We start from the raw sequence: 16764 nt of genomic DNA on the forward strand, positions 1-16764 counted from the left end.
GGGGCCTCCAAAGACCTTCCCTGAGCGCCACTGAGGTTTGGTAGGTGTCACTCTTCTTCCAAATTGGGGAAGAAATGATGGCAATCATGCATCTGTGGACAAGCAGTTGGTATACGGAAGGGCAACCGCAAAATCGATTATCTTCTTTCGCGCGCTCTGGGGACACTGGTTTACACAGCAACGACCAGTAGATACAAACTGGGACGTATGAATGCATCAAACACAAACCGGCGCATTGTGAGTTTGTTCATTTAAATTTATTTCTTTTTTGCTTTGCCAAACTCGGTGCACTAGAGGTTTCTGTACAGTCCAACAAAGGATTACAGTGAAAGAATGTTGCTTGCTTTGCTGGTGGCATTCGAACTGCTCTTCCTTGTGTTCTCATCTGAAAGGGTTCAGTAGCCCCCTCGTTCTTCGTTCCCTGTTCCCCCCCCCCCCCCCCCCCCCACTGCGAAGATTGTTTGTTCACCATTCACCGTCGTTTATCTACGGAATAATATATTTACGCTTGTTTGCCTGTCTTTTGCACGTGCGAAGCCATGTATTGCTGCTCTCATTTCCCTTCATTCGACTCGATTTGGTACATGATGACGGGTGGTGCCTGCCCTCGGAAGAAAGTTCCCGCCGTTTCCATCCTCAAACGTGGGCAGTAGTGTTGCTCTGTATACCATTTCACATAATTGCGTTGGCAGCACGTCCAACGCGGGAGAGGATGAACGTGGACAAATGAATGCTAAATAGTCGTTTTTAGGCGGGTTTCCGGTATGTATCACTCGTTTGAAAGTTGCTGAAGTTGCGCTTGCTGGACGACGGTGCTTTGCATACCCATCTTTTCTATTATGCTTTTACTTTACATAGTTTGAATCTACAGTAGCTACAGCCCGCATCCGAACCCTCCCTCCCTCCCTTCCTCGCTCTCTCTTTCACTCTCTCTCTATCTCTCTGTTTCAGACCAAACACTGATGCTTACGAGAAATGACGACGGCCCTGTTGAGACACCCGAACAAAAGTCACAAAACACACACACGAATGGCTGGCGAGGTGGGCCCCGCAAGAGGGACTAACTGAACAGCTGCTCCGAGGCACGCTCCAGATGCCAGTTGTGGCGCGAAAGGGCGGCTCGTGCGTCGTACTCGGGGATGCCCATATCACGCAACCGCTGCACCTTCTGGTCGAAATCCGTGTTCGCAAACGGACCGCCGGCATACACGTTCGTCCAGTGTTTCGCCGTCAGGATGAACATTTCGTGGTTGTCTTTGTACTGCGTGGCAACGACTGCATCCTGCGGATCGTCTGGTTCGGCCGCGGCCAGCAGTGCCTGCAGGGATAGTAGCACCGTTCGCAGCGTCATTGCCGCTGCCCAGTTGTCTTTCAGTATGTCCAGGCAGATCGCACCGGTTACGGAGGAAATGTTGGGGTGCCAGATTTTAGTCATAAATTTCACCTGCAAATGTAAGTAGAGTGATAATGTAGAAAAAGGTATCCGCTGCGTTGCGTTTAGCCTGCTCTTGCTTTTCTTACCTTGGGCGGATTGAACGGGTATGTTTCTGGGACCGTTATTTCTAACACAAACTTTCCTCCTTCGTACGGTGTGTCTGGCGGGCCAGCAATTTCTCCCCTTAGCTCTGTAAAGTTGTCATTGACCATTTCTAGCTTGATCGAGCATTGTGTGATCTATACGCCAGTAGGAGGATGCATACATTAGTGATACACACGGGTTAGTAATTGCGGGAATGAAAGTAGAAAGCAGAAGGAAAGTTGGCTAGAGCGCTCATCGTTCGAGGTAGTGTCGCTGCAAGCTTTGAAAGTAATTGTTGTTTACAAAAATTGATAACACTTCCACAGGGTTGAGAAGATTGAATAGCAGCCTACACATATTTAATGTGGCAAATACAGCAGCATTTTACAAGACCGACTGCCACAACCAGTTAAAACAACCTGTGCATGACGTCGATCGTACCCCCGCCGCGTTAATATTATCAGGAGTAATCAGATGTGTAGCAGAGGATCGGTTGATTCAGTGCGATTGGAACAAAGTTTCAAGTCACAAAGTTCAAGGCAGAACCGATATGGTCCTTCATGCTTTAGCCCTCCCATTTACCACTGCCGCGAGAATCGTTCTGTCACAACACGCGAACTCTCGAGCACAATCTGTCAGGGCAGTAACGAATCAAGTAACTAACAAGTTGTCGAGAACTGTTCTACTATTAGTGGTGAAATTGTAGAAGTACTCCTGCTAAACCGATCTCGAAAGATGGGCCGAAGAGGCAGTAAGCAAACGAAAGCCCAACCAGATCCAGATCCGGAAGGTAGGAAAAGAATAACACAACAACCATTAAAGGTTCTACCGTGGGTTCCTAAGGCCCCGAATTTTGGCGCTGGTGGTTGGCAGGTTCCTTGCAAGAGTGTCTGATTAGCATAAACAGTGTTATGCAATCTTTGTTGTTATCACCATACACACATTCATTTTTGCAGAGATCCTTTGAGCGGCGGCCATTTGTTGCGTAGCGCATAGCGAATTACCTCTTCACTTTTAAGCACTTCTTTAAACTCTCGTTTAATGCGGGATACGGCCATGTTCGCCATGTTTGCCAACGTGTTTTTCTTGTCCTAGCGAGCTTATCGATCAGACGGCGGCAAGAGTCCCAGGGAACGAGGGATGTAACGTTGCACCTTTGCTACGCCGTACACCACCGGCGATGAGATGTTGTTGTTAAACGACCTAAAATTAAGAAGAAATACCACAGGATAACGTTTGCATTCATCAAGATGGTATAACCGAGGCTCGGTTGAAGTCGCATAAGTAAGGGCAAGGAGCACAGTCAGTAGTAAACACACAATAGTAACACTGTGCTCGCCAATTTTGCCTTCTGGTTAGTTCGTTGTGATTGCCGTTCTGTCGGTTCGGTTTTTGGGGAGGTTCCATCGAAACGTTGCTTAGCTAGTACTGAAAGGAGGCCCACAGTATAAACTCTGCCTCACTGTTGTTTCACTTTTCTCTGACGATGACCGATCGAACGAACATGTTTGCAAAATCATCCCCACCGCATCCATGACGTCAGTTGTTGGTTAGTTGGTGCGGTGCATTAATTTTAATCGCCCCTACGAATGGGGTTTATCTCTCCGAGAAACGTAGCTTTACCTACCCGTCGGTTGCTATGGTCCGAGGAGTGAGTCTGTTGATGATAATAGCGGCCTACTACTTGCGTCGCGATGAATTAGCAACGCAGGATGCGAAATTGATCCAACAACATTATCATCCGGAAAGCAGGCAGGTTTCTTTTGAGCTCCTTTATGCCCTTGCTTGTTTGCGTGCGTGTGTGTGCGTGCGTGTTGGAAGGAGAAATGACGTTCATTTGACGGCCGTTTCTATTGCAGAGGTTCGAAATTGTTAAAACATGTAAAATCGCGTGGAGGACTAAGTTGTTCAACCACTAATATGATTTATTTGAGCATAAAGTCAGATATATACATATGTTATTTAGCAAACTGCACTTGTATTAATAAGTTATACAACAATTATACACACATCCAGCTAATAAAAAATGAGAGATGGGAAGGAAACACATTTTCCTCACCAACGCCGCGCTTGAACGTCGCTTGATTTTGCGAGATTTAACCTCTTTGCAATATTGAAATTGCTTAATACAGGGGAGCAATAAAATGCATGGAACAACAGAAAAAAATATAACAAACTTAAAAAATAATACATTTCACGAAATGTCATTGCGCGGTAGGCCGCGATGTCCGATCGATCAGCCAGCGTGCACTGTGGGTCTCGCTGGAAAGGGAAATGACGGATTCTCTTTTCACTTGATTGATATTTAATTCATCACCGTGATGCCAGTGCGATCATCTCACCCGATTCGCGCCAGAACGCTTGTCCGCAGCAACTTGGAGAAGGCATCCGTTATCAGCAACAGCATCGGCAGCAGCCAGGTCTGCGGCAACAATCTCGTGCATAGTTTGTCATCGGCAGCAGACAGCACCAGAAGCAGCAGCAGCAGCAGCAGCAACACCAACGACAGCGGCAGTGATAGCAAGCAGCCTACCGATAGCATCGTCGTTCCTAGTGTCGATCCTCACCAAATCCTACAGTCGAGAATGCCAAACATTAAGGTGTTTTCCGGTTCATCCCATCCGGATCTTGCTTCCCGCATCGTCGACCGGCTCGGTATCGATCTTGGGAAGGTAGTGACGAAAAAGTTTAGCAACTTGGAGACCTGGTAAGTGTGTGTGCTCGCGTGTGTGTGTGTGTGTGTTTGTGAATGTGAATTTGTGTACGAACATCTAAGCAACCGTAGAGCAGTATGTACATAGATGCAGACGTGTGTGAGCAGCAGCAGCAGCAAACCATTTGGAAGCCAAGCATACCAATTTATGCGAATAATGTGACGATTGCGGTGGCTAGAGAGTTCAATGCTTCTTTACCGACTTGCCAAAATAATGTAGGATCGTTTTTGCAACAAAATGGCAGTGAGGGAAGAATGGCACATAGTACACATATTATTTAAAGTGATCTCTCCCTGATAGTATACTTCCGCTTTGCGTTTTGTGTTTGTGGGATGTGCAGCGGCAAATTGGGCTGACGACGGCACCCGAGGCACCGAAAGGAACTAGTTAAAAATAAATTGATTCTCCCTTCGCAATAATTCCCTGGCCGCCGCTGTTCAGGCGGCAGGTTTTCGTAACCTTGAGGTGTGTGGTGGTGCACCGCTGTATTGTGGGGATGAATGCGGGAAGGAGTCCATTGCATGTATTCTACGGTATTTTTCACATTTACTGTGAGCTTCCTGACAGATTAAATAGCTTTCCTTGTACGTTGTCCATAGCTAGAGGGACTAATTAAGCTCCTACGGCGCTGAAGGATTTGATCAAGTGTAAAATGTACCGGGAAACCGGTTTTTCCCAACTTTTGCGCTGATGCGTGCCTTAACATTTAGTTGCTTTCTATGATTTGTAATGGATGTAACGATAAAAAAGGTTTTTTTTCTCTAAACTTTGAAACTGAGCTTATGATGTAATGGCGTTGATAGATTTCCCTGTTGTTTTTTTTTGCTACATTTGGCAGTGAAAACCAAAATCACTAAAAGAAAAAGTGAGGCACCACGTGTATGCACTCTCGAACGCTCGCTGAGACGTACCGGCAAAATGTGCCTTGTACGCATACACAACACTCACACAGCTTCATAACTAAACAAGCTGTGTGATGGAGTCCGGTTTTCTGTGTGTTTTTTTTCTTCTTTTGGTTCGGCATTAGAACACGATTTACGTGTTCACATTGTCGAGCAAAAGGCGTTCCAGTCATCCAGCCCAGAGGTGTGTTGGATGCCGATGATGTGGGGATTGATTGAGCTCAATTTATGTGAACTCAATCTTGAATTTGTGGCTTCTCCGATTCGTCACGCGGTTGCCATGCCTACTGCTGCGCCATGGTCCCGTTTCGTTTACAATCGATCAAGCAAGCTGTTTTTGGCAAGCGACATAGAAAACGGAATAAGCATTCTGTCCCACTCATGGACCTTTGTCCTGTTTACATGCTGCTCGTTGAAACATATTTCACAGCTCATCATCATACGCCAGTAAACAGCTGATCGTTATCAGTGTTCGGAGATTTTTTTTGGTTCCCTGCCCATGATAAGCGGAAGACACGACCGAACGTGTTTAATGAAGTTTTCGTTTGAGAATCGTACGTTTCTTAGTGCAAGCGAAAATCCGATCGCGTTAATTTTTATTAATTCGAACGATTAGAATAAAGCGTATCGGCGAAAGAGTATGGATGATGGGAGCGTTGAGTTATCTTCACCTCAAACCACGTCCTATATTAGACAGAAGGGCTGCTTATCTCCAGTTCATGCATGCGCACGCTATATGAAACACAAATGTTTGTGCCTCTTTTCTTACGCATCGTTTGCACCACCAATACATACTTAAGCACGGGGCAGAATATTGTTTGGTTTGCTTGCTGCTGTCGGCGAGTGTCGACACAAAGCGTTTTGTGTGTTGGTGCGTCCGGTATGCCGTGTGGGCGAGGAATAGGAGGCAGCGAGCAGGTGGTTTAAACTGTCCGTTCGGAAGCACGTGTTAGCGGCGGTGTCAGCAACATTGTTTGAAGTGGATCGGATCGCTTCCTAAACGTGCGATTTTACTAGCGATTGGCATGTATTGTAAGCTGACACATAAATTCACACTTCCATGCACATTAATGTGTTAGTGGATAGATGCCTACCTCATCCTCATAATCAACAGGTTAGCCACGGTCTGTGGGAGTAATTTGGCGATGTTGGTCTTTTTCGCACCGGCCAGTACCGGTATCAAATCCCATCCAGATTGTGTTGTCACAGCAGAAAAAACGTGGTGTAAATAAATCTAATAGGCTGTATTATACGTGCAGCATGATCGTGCTGAGCGTTTAAAGCTTTAACAGTTTTAACTTTTTGGAGCTTATTGTTATGTTTTATCAATATTATGGTGAATTAAACCAAACCTGTAAATTCTTTTAAAAATCTTATCTTTCGTTTTGGCTTAAGAATCTCAAATTCTGTAGACCAAGTAGGCTACTAGAAAAAGTAAAACCAAAGCAGCCATTGGTTCGATCGTCTGAAATTGGTTAAAAAAATAGAGTAATAGAAAGTTAGTTTGTAGTAAATCACTTGCCACAAAAAGTTATTATCGTAATTAATAAAGTTTTCTAAGTTGTGACTTAAGATGCAATGATGGCGTTGATGCGTCTGCCAGAATGGCAGCGATAAAGCAAACAACGGCATGATATTGTGAGCGGTATCCAGGATTTTTGCAGCAATCCAAGATCTACTTCGGTGTCGTAGTGCCTGATAAGAAATGCGTGAAATGCTTGCTGTTCATGGCTGACTGATCAACCGATCCTCCATCAACTTGTGCGCTAAAGCCTCCAGGACATCGGGGTTTTTACGATCTACTTTTGATGCATTTCAAGTTCAGGTTGGTTGGAACCTGATACATAGATCGATTAAACAGAATATTCACTGTTTAAGCTAAAACCTAAATATAAGTAGTATGATAGTAAATTTATATATGTCCTAGGAGAGATATTGCAAAAGGAGGAAAACATATTTACCTGATTGTTCAATCGAATAAGATTAGTTATATCATTTGTCGCATTATACATACTATTGTTTATTGTCGGAGAACACGTGCCTTAGCTGCAGGGCCATAAAATCATTGAAAATGTAAACGCTTTTGCCTACATTGCTAACCTCACCATGCTGTTTACCTTACTTTTAGTGTCGAAATCGGAGAATCCGTTCGTGGCGAAGATGTGTACATCGTCCAATCGGGTTCGGGAGAAATCAACGATAACCTGATGGAGCTGCTGATTATGATCAATGCATGCAAGATAGCATCGGCCTCCCGTGTGACTGCGGTCATACCATGCTTTCCGTATGCACGACAGGATAAGAAAGATAAGGTATGTATGTAGTCCCTTGTGAAGCTTGAAGTCAATCTTGTCCGATAACGGTGATGGTGCGTGATGCGGTAGCAGCAAATTTCCCTCTACATTTTATCCATCGTTTTGTTGTACGTTGATGCTCTCTGCAATTTTGAAATGATTTTGATAAACTCACAACAGTGATCGCCTTTTTTGATGAACCATTAGCTATCACTATTAGCTGCTGTGCTATTTGGTTAGTTATTTATTCGTGCAGAAATGCGCGCAAAATAGAAGATAAGGAGATGCATATGATGCATTTGATTTTTGTTCCATATTTTTTGTTTTATGAAAAAAAAAATAGTTGTTGGGTTTTTTTTTTATCGCTGTTCGAATACTCGTTACCCAAAAAAACTATTACGCTTGGGAAGGATAATGTGGAAATATGTATATAGATGGTGTTTGCTTACAGTAACAGTGTCCTTTCATCAACCGATGCTGCGATAACGTGCTGCTCCAATGATCCGACGACGCCGTATGAGGCTTCTTCTCGATCGCTTGTTTCTAGGCATCGCTCATGGCAAAACGGGCAGGGAAAGAAAGCAAAAAAGAAATCGAATCGATTGTTTTGCCTACAGCGTGGCGCGAAAGAGGAAACGCGCATGAAACGCGGGTCCGTTTCGATGGGAGATAGAGTGGGGCTAGTAATGTTTTTCAAAATAACTGCTGTTGATAGATTGTGAGTTTGCCTGAGAGCAACTACGAACTGTGCTTTTTTCTGTTCTTTCCAAAGGTTATCAGCTCAAGGCGGGGAACGGTTTGAACTGATTTCGACGATCAACTCACTTTCCTTTCCTAGTTGCGAGTTGCTGTGCTATGCGTTTTTGTTTCAACGAAAATAAAGGAAAGAGTTGTTGTGATCCCTCTGGTATTACGTCATAAGTACGTAGCATAAGTTTGTAAGAGGAGCGCGAGTTAAAAATTTGTTTTCAAACATGTGTTTTCAACACTTATAGGACGAGTTTTTCCCTAGTACAAGCCCTCCGCTAGAACTCGTCTGCCTCGTCCATTATCGTTTGTAGCAAGGCCAGTCTACAGTTGTAAATGAAACAGATTCTATATGTTTCCATCGATAAGTATTCCGATCCTGGAGACAGCACTTATACTATGCACTCGGTCTCATAGTCGTGTGCAGTACGTGTTATTAATCACCATTTACGAAACCAATGTTTTAAATAATATTTTTTCTCTCCTCTCCTTGCTCTATAAATTGATGTATTGGGTGGCCCCCCCTGATTATGGCCTTGTCCCCCCAACCTACTACCACTACACTGCTACACCACACAGACAGGCGACGATAAGCTGGCAGAGCTCATGAAAACCAATGAGTGGAAGTTCCGGGTAGGGTTGAAGAGCGGTTCCTATTGTTTCTTTTTTGTTACTCTTAGCTTTTATTCTTCATCGTATTAAGATTATGTATTTTCTTTGTCATCTGTTTTGAGTCCTGGTCCCATTATAACTGTGTTTCGTTGGTGGTACATCTCATTTTTCCCGTTGTAAACATAGGTTAGGAAAATCATGTTTCCGATTGGATGAAGGAACTTTTAACGAGTTTGTGTTCGTGGACTGGGGGGCTGGAATGGTAGAGCTGTTTAATCATTCGATTTGTGTACGTGTGGAATACACGTCGCAGAACCAGGGAAAGGCAAAAAAACCCAAAACTTTAACCTTATGGCAACACGATACGCCTAACACACATTTATACGGTTTGAATTCTGACAAATAGATGCTCGAGATTGTTACATTTTAAATCATTGTGCTGTCCTTTTGATATAACTATCAGCCTAAAATAAAACCGGATTGGAACACTCATTCGTCGTCGTGCATCGTGTGTACAAAATACACCTGAATTTTGTTTCCATTCTTTGTACGAATGTATTTTATTTTGAATCGTGACGCGATGCTATAGGCACAACAGAATGCAAATGCAACCGAATTATTATTTCCACATTGGCGTAAATAGGGCAAATAAATTGCTGTATCAAAAAGAAAAGAAAAAAACCCATCAAAACTAAATATTTATCCGTCCGATGGTCCGTGATCACCCATCGGAGTAAAGTATATCGGTTATATACGGAAGTTTATGCATTCAAAATCTACAAACGATTGCTTCTAAATTGTCTTGATTGTTTTCTGTATGGTTTTCATTTTGCAGTTATGTGTTAGTAAGGGAATAATTCCTTTATTAGTCCTTTATTGTGTTAATACTAGCATCAAAAGAATGTTACGCGGACGTGGTTTAACAAAATGTTGGGTGAATGATGGGTTCATGTTTATATATTTACGTTTATTTGTTCGTTGGTGTTGTGTATTGTAAAGCATTGCGTGAAACACGCCACAAGGGAGAGACACTGAGCGACCGTTTTTGTTTTTGTAATTTTCTCGTCCATGTAAAATATGATTCAAATGTATATTCTTCATTACTTTCATATACTGTATTTCCTTTTTTTCCTCTGTGTAAAAACAGCATAAACGACACCAATTAACGCATGAGGAAACAATGCCCCATTCTTTCAAATTTTCTGTTTTGTTTTTTGCTGTTGAAGGAATTTTGTTTGAATAAAGTCATACTTTTACAAGGATTCTTGGTAGCGCTACAAAATACAGGTCAATTCTTAGTAGTTTGCAGTAAGCTTATGCCGAAAGATTATTTTACGTTTTCTCTTTCTCTTTTTTTTCCACACATTTTCCCTTTTGTATCACTGTGAATTAATCATTTCTCACACCCATCTTAGGATTATCTGCCAGAAGCCTATCTAGTGAGTAGCGAAATAAAGAAATGCAATGAACTGGTAGCAAAACACACATTGTGCGAGTGTCCCTTCCTACGGCATCTTGATGCTTAATTTAAAACAAACAAACAAAAAGTGCAGTAAAACTCACGACCCAAAACAAGTGGCGGACAGGGATCGTTTACTCTTTTGCAAACTTTCTAAGCAACTATGTGTGTGTTTTTGTGTGTGTGTGTTTTGTGTCGTGTCGTATGTCCTGGAAGTGGCCATGTAAATATGTAGCGAATTTGCTGTGTCGTGTTCCGATTGTCCTGATGAAACCATTTGTTAATTCCCTCTGTATATATATAGAAACACGAATGATTGAGCAGCTTTGCACCATTCACTGTACCCGTCCCTGCGTTTTCTCTGTTTCCTTCTAAAGAACTCAACTGTACTTGTTTTGGGTTGTGCGATTAGTATTATCAAAAAACCAAAATAGAACAGGAATTAAACAGTCCCTAAAACTGCTAAGAACATCTAGAGATTGATTACAAAATATTATAATAAGTTGTAAAAAATTATTTCAAACACCTTTTTGATATTTTTTGCTGTTTATTTTTACACATCTATTTCAATTTTTCGCTATTCACACACAGACGAGATTTTTTTTTCGATAAAATATTTCCTTTTCAAATGTCTTTTTCGAAAATTAAACTATCTTTGTTAGAGTAACTACATGTTTGAATCAACCGTCAGCGTCTAGATATGTGTTTGTTGTCTTAATATTAGTATATTTTAAACACAATTTTCTGTTGGTCGATTGTTTTGATACGGATATTGGTCTATTTGCTCTCTATATTGCAAACACATTCCCTGATTTGGAATGCACTGAACATTAAGCATTTGCAGATAAAAAAAATGGAGCACGATAGGCAAAAATAGAAAAAAATCTTTTATTAATGGCCGTTAAAACAACTCAACTTCCCGCGCAACGGTGCCGCAATATTTTCATATTGTGCGTAACCTTGTAAATTAAAAGAAAAATGTTAAAAATGTTCATTTGTAATGTATATTCAAAGGTGTACTTTATAACTATTTGCAAATTACTAGACTGTTCCTCTATCTCTTTAAAATCCTCTTTTCTTTAAAATCTTTAAAATTCTCTTTTTTTAAACGTTTGTTCTTATTGTTGTATTAGGGACTGTACTAAAAATTGTAGGGTCATTTATTCATTGTTATTCTCTCTGGTTTTGAAAAGATATCAGTCTAATGATGCACTTGTTATACATCCGATATATTTGAACGTTTCTTTACATTCTTTGTTCGCACAGATGCTGTTTTAGTTTGAGTGTAAATATTTATGTAAAATATTGACGGACATCAACGGGTTGTTTCTTATTAAATTTTTCCTTGTGCTTTATAAAAATCACCAAAAAAGCGAGAACAATAAATAATTTGTTGGTCCCCTGTGTCACATAATTTTCAAATCTCATCCTAATACAGTACTGGATGCATGATCGCAATTACAAAGCGTGAATGGGGACGGGGGTTTAGCTGATGCGCGATGATCGATCGAATGTGATTGTTGTCTACTAACCAACGGGAAATTAACAAAACTGCATTTGAATTATTAAAAAAAAATGCAAGGGCGCCCACCACACACATAAGTTTCGTGTTTTTGTTTGGGATTGTTACTAGAACTGTGCTGGTGGACGTGGTGGTTTGGATGATCATCGGTCGGTAATGTTATCGTGTTGTCTTTCTTTTCTCCTTACCGTACAGAGCCGTGCACCGATTTCGGCCAAACTGGTAGCAAACATGCTTTCAGTCGCTGGAGCAGATCATATCATCACAATGGATTTGCACGCTTCACAAATTCAGGTATGGTGTAATGGTTAAGCTTTTTGTCAGTCAAGTGAAAACTTTACTCATTTTAACCCGACTGTTTCACTTTTCGCTTTTCTAGGGTTTCTTCGATATACCGGTGGATAATTTGTACGCCGAGCCGGCAGTACTGAAGTGGATCCGGGAGAATATTGCCGAGTGGCGGAACTCGATCATCGTGTCGCCGGACGCCGGCGGTGCCAAGCGCGTTACCTCGATCGCCGATCGGTTAAATGTGGAGTTTGCCCTGATCCACAAGGAGCGCAAGAAGGCGAACGAGGTTGCCTCGATGGTGCTGGTCGGTGATGTGAAGGACCGGGTGGCAATCCTGGTGGACGATATGGCGGACACGTGCGGCACCATTTGCCACGCGGCCGACAAGCTGGTAGAGGCTGGTGCAACGAAAGTTTACGCCATACTAACGCACGGCATCTTCAGTGGGCCGGCCATTTCAAGGATAAACAATGCCTGTTTCGAGGCAGTCGTCGTGACAAACACTATTCCGCAGGACGGTCACATGAAGGATTGTCCCAAAATTCAGGTATGTGGTGGTGGTGGTGGTTGGCTTTTAATGTGCCCCGGTGGTATGTAACACTTTCTATCTCTTTTTCGCACGGTTCGCGCCCGTTCCCTTCGTACAGTGTATCGACGTTTCGATGATGTTTGCCGAGGCTGTCCGCCGGACGCATAACGGTGAAAGTGTGTCATATCTGTTTTCCAATGTTCCTTACTAAGCCGCCGCTCTTACGCCAGCATGACGGGGGGGCTCCATGTGCGGCTCCGTTCTGCTAAAGCTATGACAAACCTAACCTTACGCCCTAAACCTTGTCCTCCAATAAGATTGGAGACGCACGGTAGCATCAAACATTAGGAGACACGCAACTTCACACGCCAAGAGATGTACGAGAACGGTGAAGCAGAGACAAAAAAAAAAATCTTCCCCATAGCAGATCAGTGTAAATGAAAGGAAAGGCCATAAAGATATATTCTGGAGGTGACCAAGGAGTGTGTTTGTGTGGAGCAAGAACACATTTACTTGCGTGGCCCGATATACAACAAATTAGAATGGAGCATAAGTTTGCAGGAACTAGAGAAAGAGAAAGAGAAGGAGAGAGAGAGGGAGAGAGAGGTTAGCATCAGCATCATGCTTGTGTTACGTTCAAACAGGGAAAACGGGGACGTTTGCCTGTCCTCATTGTCATCATCGTCATCGGGCATGAAATGCTTTTTGTTTTTGAGTCTTATTGAGAAAACGAGAGGAACATTTCACACAAAGTTTACTTTTGACACGGTCCAAAAGGTCAATAAAAAGACATGGTGCGATTCGCATTTTTGTATTTTGCTAGCAATAGTACCTGTACCTGTCCATTGATTAATGTCCGCGAAATGCAAGATTTCGTGTATTGGTATTGTTTTGTACTGCTACCGCTATATATGATCCTTGTATGCCCCCCCCCCCCAATACATCCATGCAAAGAAATATTTAATTTTGAGAAAACGGAAAGAAGGACGTATAGCAAGAAGGAAGTATTGACTTCAGCTTGAATTTTTCACAGATGATACAATAATAATCGTATGTATAAATGCAGACTAGGGTAACACACACACACTCATAGTCACCCTATCGCCCTTTTTGATTGGCGCTGATAACGCTCTCACAGAACGCAATAGCAAAATGTTCAAACGTTAGATTTATTATCGCTGTGTTAAACAGAAGAATTGATCCCTTTGGTACGTCCTATCATATTTCGGTCCCATTTTGCTGCCGATGTCTCTTTCTGGATATGGATGTTAACAGCACACGACATTTTATTTTATGGTACAATTTATGTTTAGTTTATTGTAATTCGATATATAAAAAAGGGAACTATGTTAGCTAGTGCCGATAATAGCTACCAAATAGTGGCGTGCAGTTATAAGTGCTTCGGATCTGTTTGCAAGAAAAAAGCAAGCGGGAAGTAATTTTATAATAAATAGCACAATTGAACACAAACAGAGTCGCAGCGAGTTTTAATTAAACGAACGACGCTTTAGCTAAACAGATGTGTATGATCAACGGCCCTTATTCATAATAAGCCCTCGGGTATTTGTGAAACAGATCGCTATTTCGAATCTCAAGAAAGATTAACTTTGAAAGAAAATCTACCACATTACACAACGGAAAAAGAGTTTGAGCAATAATTGTTTCTACTGTTTCATATAACCCTAGCTTCACACCGTATAAATAAGGAACATATAAGTAAGGTATTTCACAGTCTACAAATTCTAGTCTTAACGTGACGTCTATGTGTTTCCGCTTAAGCGTTTTAGGGATGACTAATTGCTGCTTGTTTCATTGTGCTGTTTGTTGTAAGGTTGTTCGCCTCTACGATCTCTGCGTCTTGCCATTCGAAGGCCCCTTTGCGTACCTCCTTCTGCAGATGTATATGTTGTAGATTATAGCAAAAATCTCGTCCGCCAACTGGGAGATACAGGTGGTGAAGCAAAACAACTTCGATGTACAATAATACCTTTGTTTCTTTTCTTCTAGGTGAACCTTTGGTTCTTTGAGTTGAGTTGTGTGATCATTACTAGCCACCGACGTTTAAAGACGCTAGATGTCTGTTGCCCGTTACAGACACTCATCGAGCTGCTTGCTGGAACAAAACTACGAGTAAGGTGTAACCTAGTGGGCTGTTAAGTGCATGTCATGGTATGGCACGGCGGACCGCTTTTAACACGGGAAACCTTCGTCAAGCCCGTACTTAGTCCTCTTTGGTTCGACCTTTCGGAAGGGCCACATCGAACACGATCGGCTGATTGTTGGGCAGGTAGTTAATGTCGCACGTTGAAGCATTCACGAAGATTATCCTTCCATCGGAAGTGATGCCGTAGCCTTCGTGCACGTGCCCGAACACGTGGTACTTTGGTTTGACGCGCTGCTGCACCGTGGCCAGCAGCTCCACACATCCTGCCCGCACTCCCGAACAGCAGAGGTCGCCGTGCCCGACGGGCGGTGTGTGCGTCACCAGTATATCCACGCACTCCGGTATCTGTTCCCACTTTTCCAGGCACGCCTGGCCGCGCTTGACGTTGAACGCCCACTTGCAGAACTCGGGCTGCCAGGGCGTGCCGTAAATCTTCAACCCGTACAGTTCGACGCACTCATCCTGCAGGTAGGTACAGTTGCTCAAGTACTGTCGAATGTTTTCCGTCTTGACGGCTTCCGCCAAGCTTTCCTTCGAGTTGCCTAGCGTGGGTATTTCGTCTAGCAGCGTGGAACCCGTCTTCTTGCAACAGGCACTTGCATTTTGGAACGGATGGGTGAAGGTATGGTCGAAGCTGAGCTCATGATTTCCGGCAATCACCAGCTTGTGCTTGTGCGGTAGTTTCTCTGCGAACGAGGAAAAGGTCACATTGAAACACCAATAAGACCGTGTGAAAGAAACGGGAAAAAACACCAAACATACTTAGCCACTCGTTAAAGTCGACCACCTCATCCAGTTTGCCACAGCGGGTAAAGTCTCCCGCGTGGATGAAAATATCGCCGTCGGGAATGTCGAACTTGATGTGATGCGTCAGCGAATGGGTATCGGACATGCAGACGACGCGCACCTTGTTCGCGGGCACGTCTGTAGTCGGCGGCTTTGTGTTGATTTTTATCACGCGCTGTGATTTCGATATTTCCTTCCATGCGGACGTCGGATCGTTCGTGAGCGGGTGAATATCAATCTTCATAGCCAAGGCAGCTATCGTTTGTAGATCGAGCTGTTGCTGTGGGTTGCACTTGCGAAATGTTTGCACCTAGGTGACGTTTCTGTTGGTTTGTTCGGAAGGCGAAACACTTGCCGCCACGACCCACCATGGAAGGTTGACAATGGTGCTGTCAGGCAAACAGTGCGCAAATTGGTATTGGATTGGATCCTGCTTAAAGAAGAGCTCTGCATGTTCTGCTAAAGTTCTGAGCAAAATTATGAGGCGCATAGTTCTGGTGAATCCAAAGGCGGATCGGTCTCTGGAGACCGCACAAAGGCCTCGCTTCCTATCAACAGAATCGAAGTGATAATAGGGTCCCATAAATTCCATTTCGCTAAGGGCCAACAAGGGGAATAATCCGCCATTGGTGGAATCGGTTCTGTTATGGGCTTTGCAAAGCCACCCTGGTATGTGATATATCTCATACTGATACGCCTGCTATCCCTGTACAGAAACGAATTATGGACAATCAGTGACGGCTTAAGCCCCTTGGAGGACCTAAGCAGAACGAAAGTTGGAAATCCCTAACACGTCAGATTTGTTGACTAGGCCAGAGTCAGAGGCCAAATAGAGATATTATGCGAGGCCTCTTATGGAGCTAGGGGCTCTCTAAATGATGGAAACTAAAAGGCCCTCACAACAGGAACAGGAAGATACCCTTTGAAAGCTCTTTCCGGTGACAGAATCATCATCCTTTCTCGCTTTGGTAGGTTTACTTGTTACCATGGCAGGACCTGAAGCATCTGCCAAGTATGTTTATATCATGATCCGCCGCTGTGTATAATAAACATTTGAAGTCCTTTCTATAGTTGTGCAAAACGATCCGAAATCAAACGCAAAGCACCATCAAACGCGTTGCCTAGCCGTGGCTAATTGACCTCAATTAAATCTCACCAATTTTTCGTTGATTGTCAGCAAGCGCTTGTGTCAAAATATGCGCACTGGGTGTGGCGAGCGTAGATT

The 16764-nt window shown here is 43.2% G+C and overlaps 3 protein-coding genes across 6 annotated transcripts; 1 reads left to right on the forward strand and 2 right to left on the reverse strand.

Moving 5' to 3' along the window:
* Positions 1-235: 235 nt before the first annotated feature.
* Positions 236-3323, reverse strand: LOC118512297 (ubiquitin-conjugating enzyme E2-22 kDa). 2 transcript variants are annotated; one of them, XM_036056527.1, is made up of 4 exons: positions 3147-3323; positions 2524-2722; positions 1522-1674; positions 236-1444 (listed from the first exon to the last, which is right to left on the reverse strand). In XM_036056527.1, exons 2-4 carry the CDS (start codon positions 2584-2586, stop codon positions 1061-1063), a joined length of 600 nt encoding a protein of 199 aa, XP_035912420.1. In that variant the 5' UTR covers positions 2587-2722; positions 3147-3323; the 3' UTR covers positions 236-1060. The 2 variants fall into 2 exon arrangements, with proteins under 2 accessions (XP_035912420.1, XP_035912421.1); XM_036056528.1 differs by lacking the exon at positions 3147-3323 and adding an exon at positions 2839-3062.
* LOC118512294 (ribose-phosphate pyrophosphokinase 1) lies at positions 2020-14059 on the forward strand. 3 transcript variants are annotated; one of them, XM_036056521.1, is made up of 7 exons: positions 2020-2309; positions 3848-4226; positions 7264-7447; positions 8756-8809; positions 11965-12063; positions 12149-12607; positions 12708-14059. In XM_036056521.1, the coding sequence occupies exons 1-7, from the start codon at positions 2255-2257 to the stop codon at positions 12798-12800; spliced, it is 1323 nt and encodes a 440-aa protein (XP_035912414.1). In that variant the 5' UTR covers positions 2020-2254; the 3' UTR covers positions 12801-14059. The 3 variants fall into 3 exon arrangements, with proteins under 3 accessions (XP_035912414.1, XP_035912415.1, XP_035912416.1); XM_036056522.1 differs by lacking the exon at positions 8756-8809 and having other exon boundaries at positions 2157-2309; positions 12708-13667; XM_036056523.1 differs by lacking the exons at positions 2020-2309; positions 8756-8809 and having other exon boundaries at positions 3709-4226; positions 12708-13667.
* LOC118512295 (UPF0046 protein C25E10.12) lies at positions 14029-16044 on the reverse strand. The gene is made up of 2 exons (XM_036056524.1): positions 15516-16044; positions 14029-15439 (listed from the first exon to the last, which is right to left on the reverse strand). Exons 1-2 carry the CDS (start codon positions 15781-15783, stop codon positions 14811-14813), a joined length of 897 nt encoding a protein of 298 aa, XP_035912417.1. The 5' UTR covers positions 15784-16044; the 3' UTR covers positions 14029-14810.
* Between the last annotated feature and the right edge of the window lie 720 nt (positions 16045-16764).

Source organism: Anopheles stephensi, chromosome 3 (assembly GCF_013141755.1).
Source record: "Anopheles stephensi strain Indian chromosome 3, UCI_ANSTEP_V1.0, whole genome shotgun sequence".
In the NCBI taxonomy this organism is placed as follows: domain Eukaryota; kingdom Metazoa; phylum Arthropoda; class Insecta; order Diptera; family Culicidae; genus Anopheles; species Anopheles stephensi.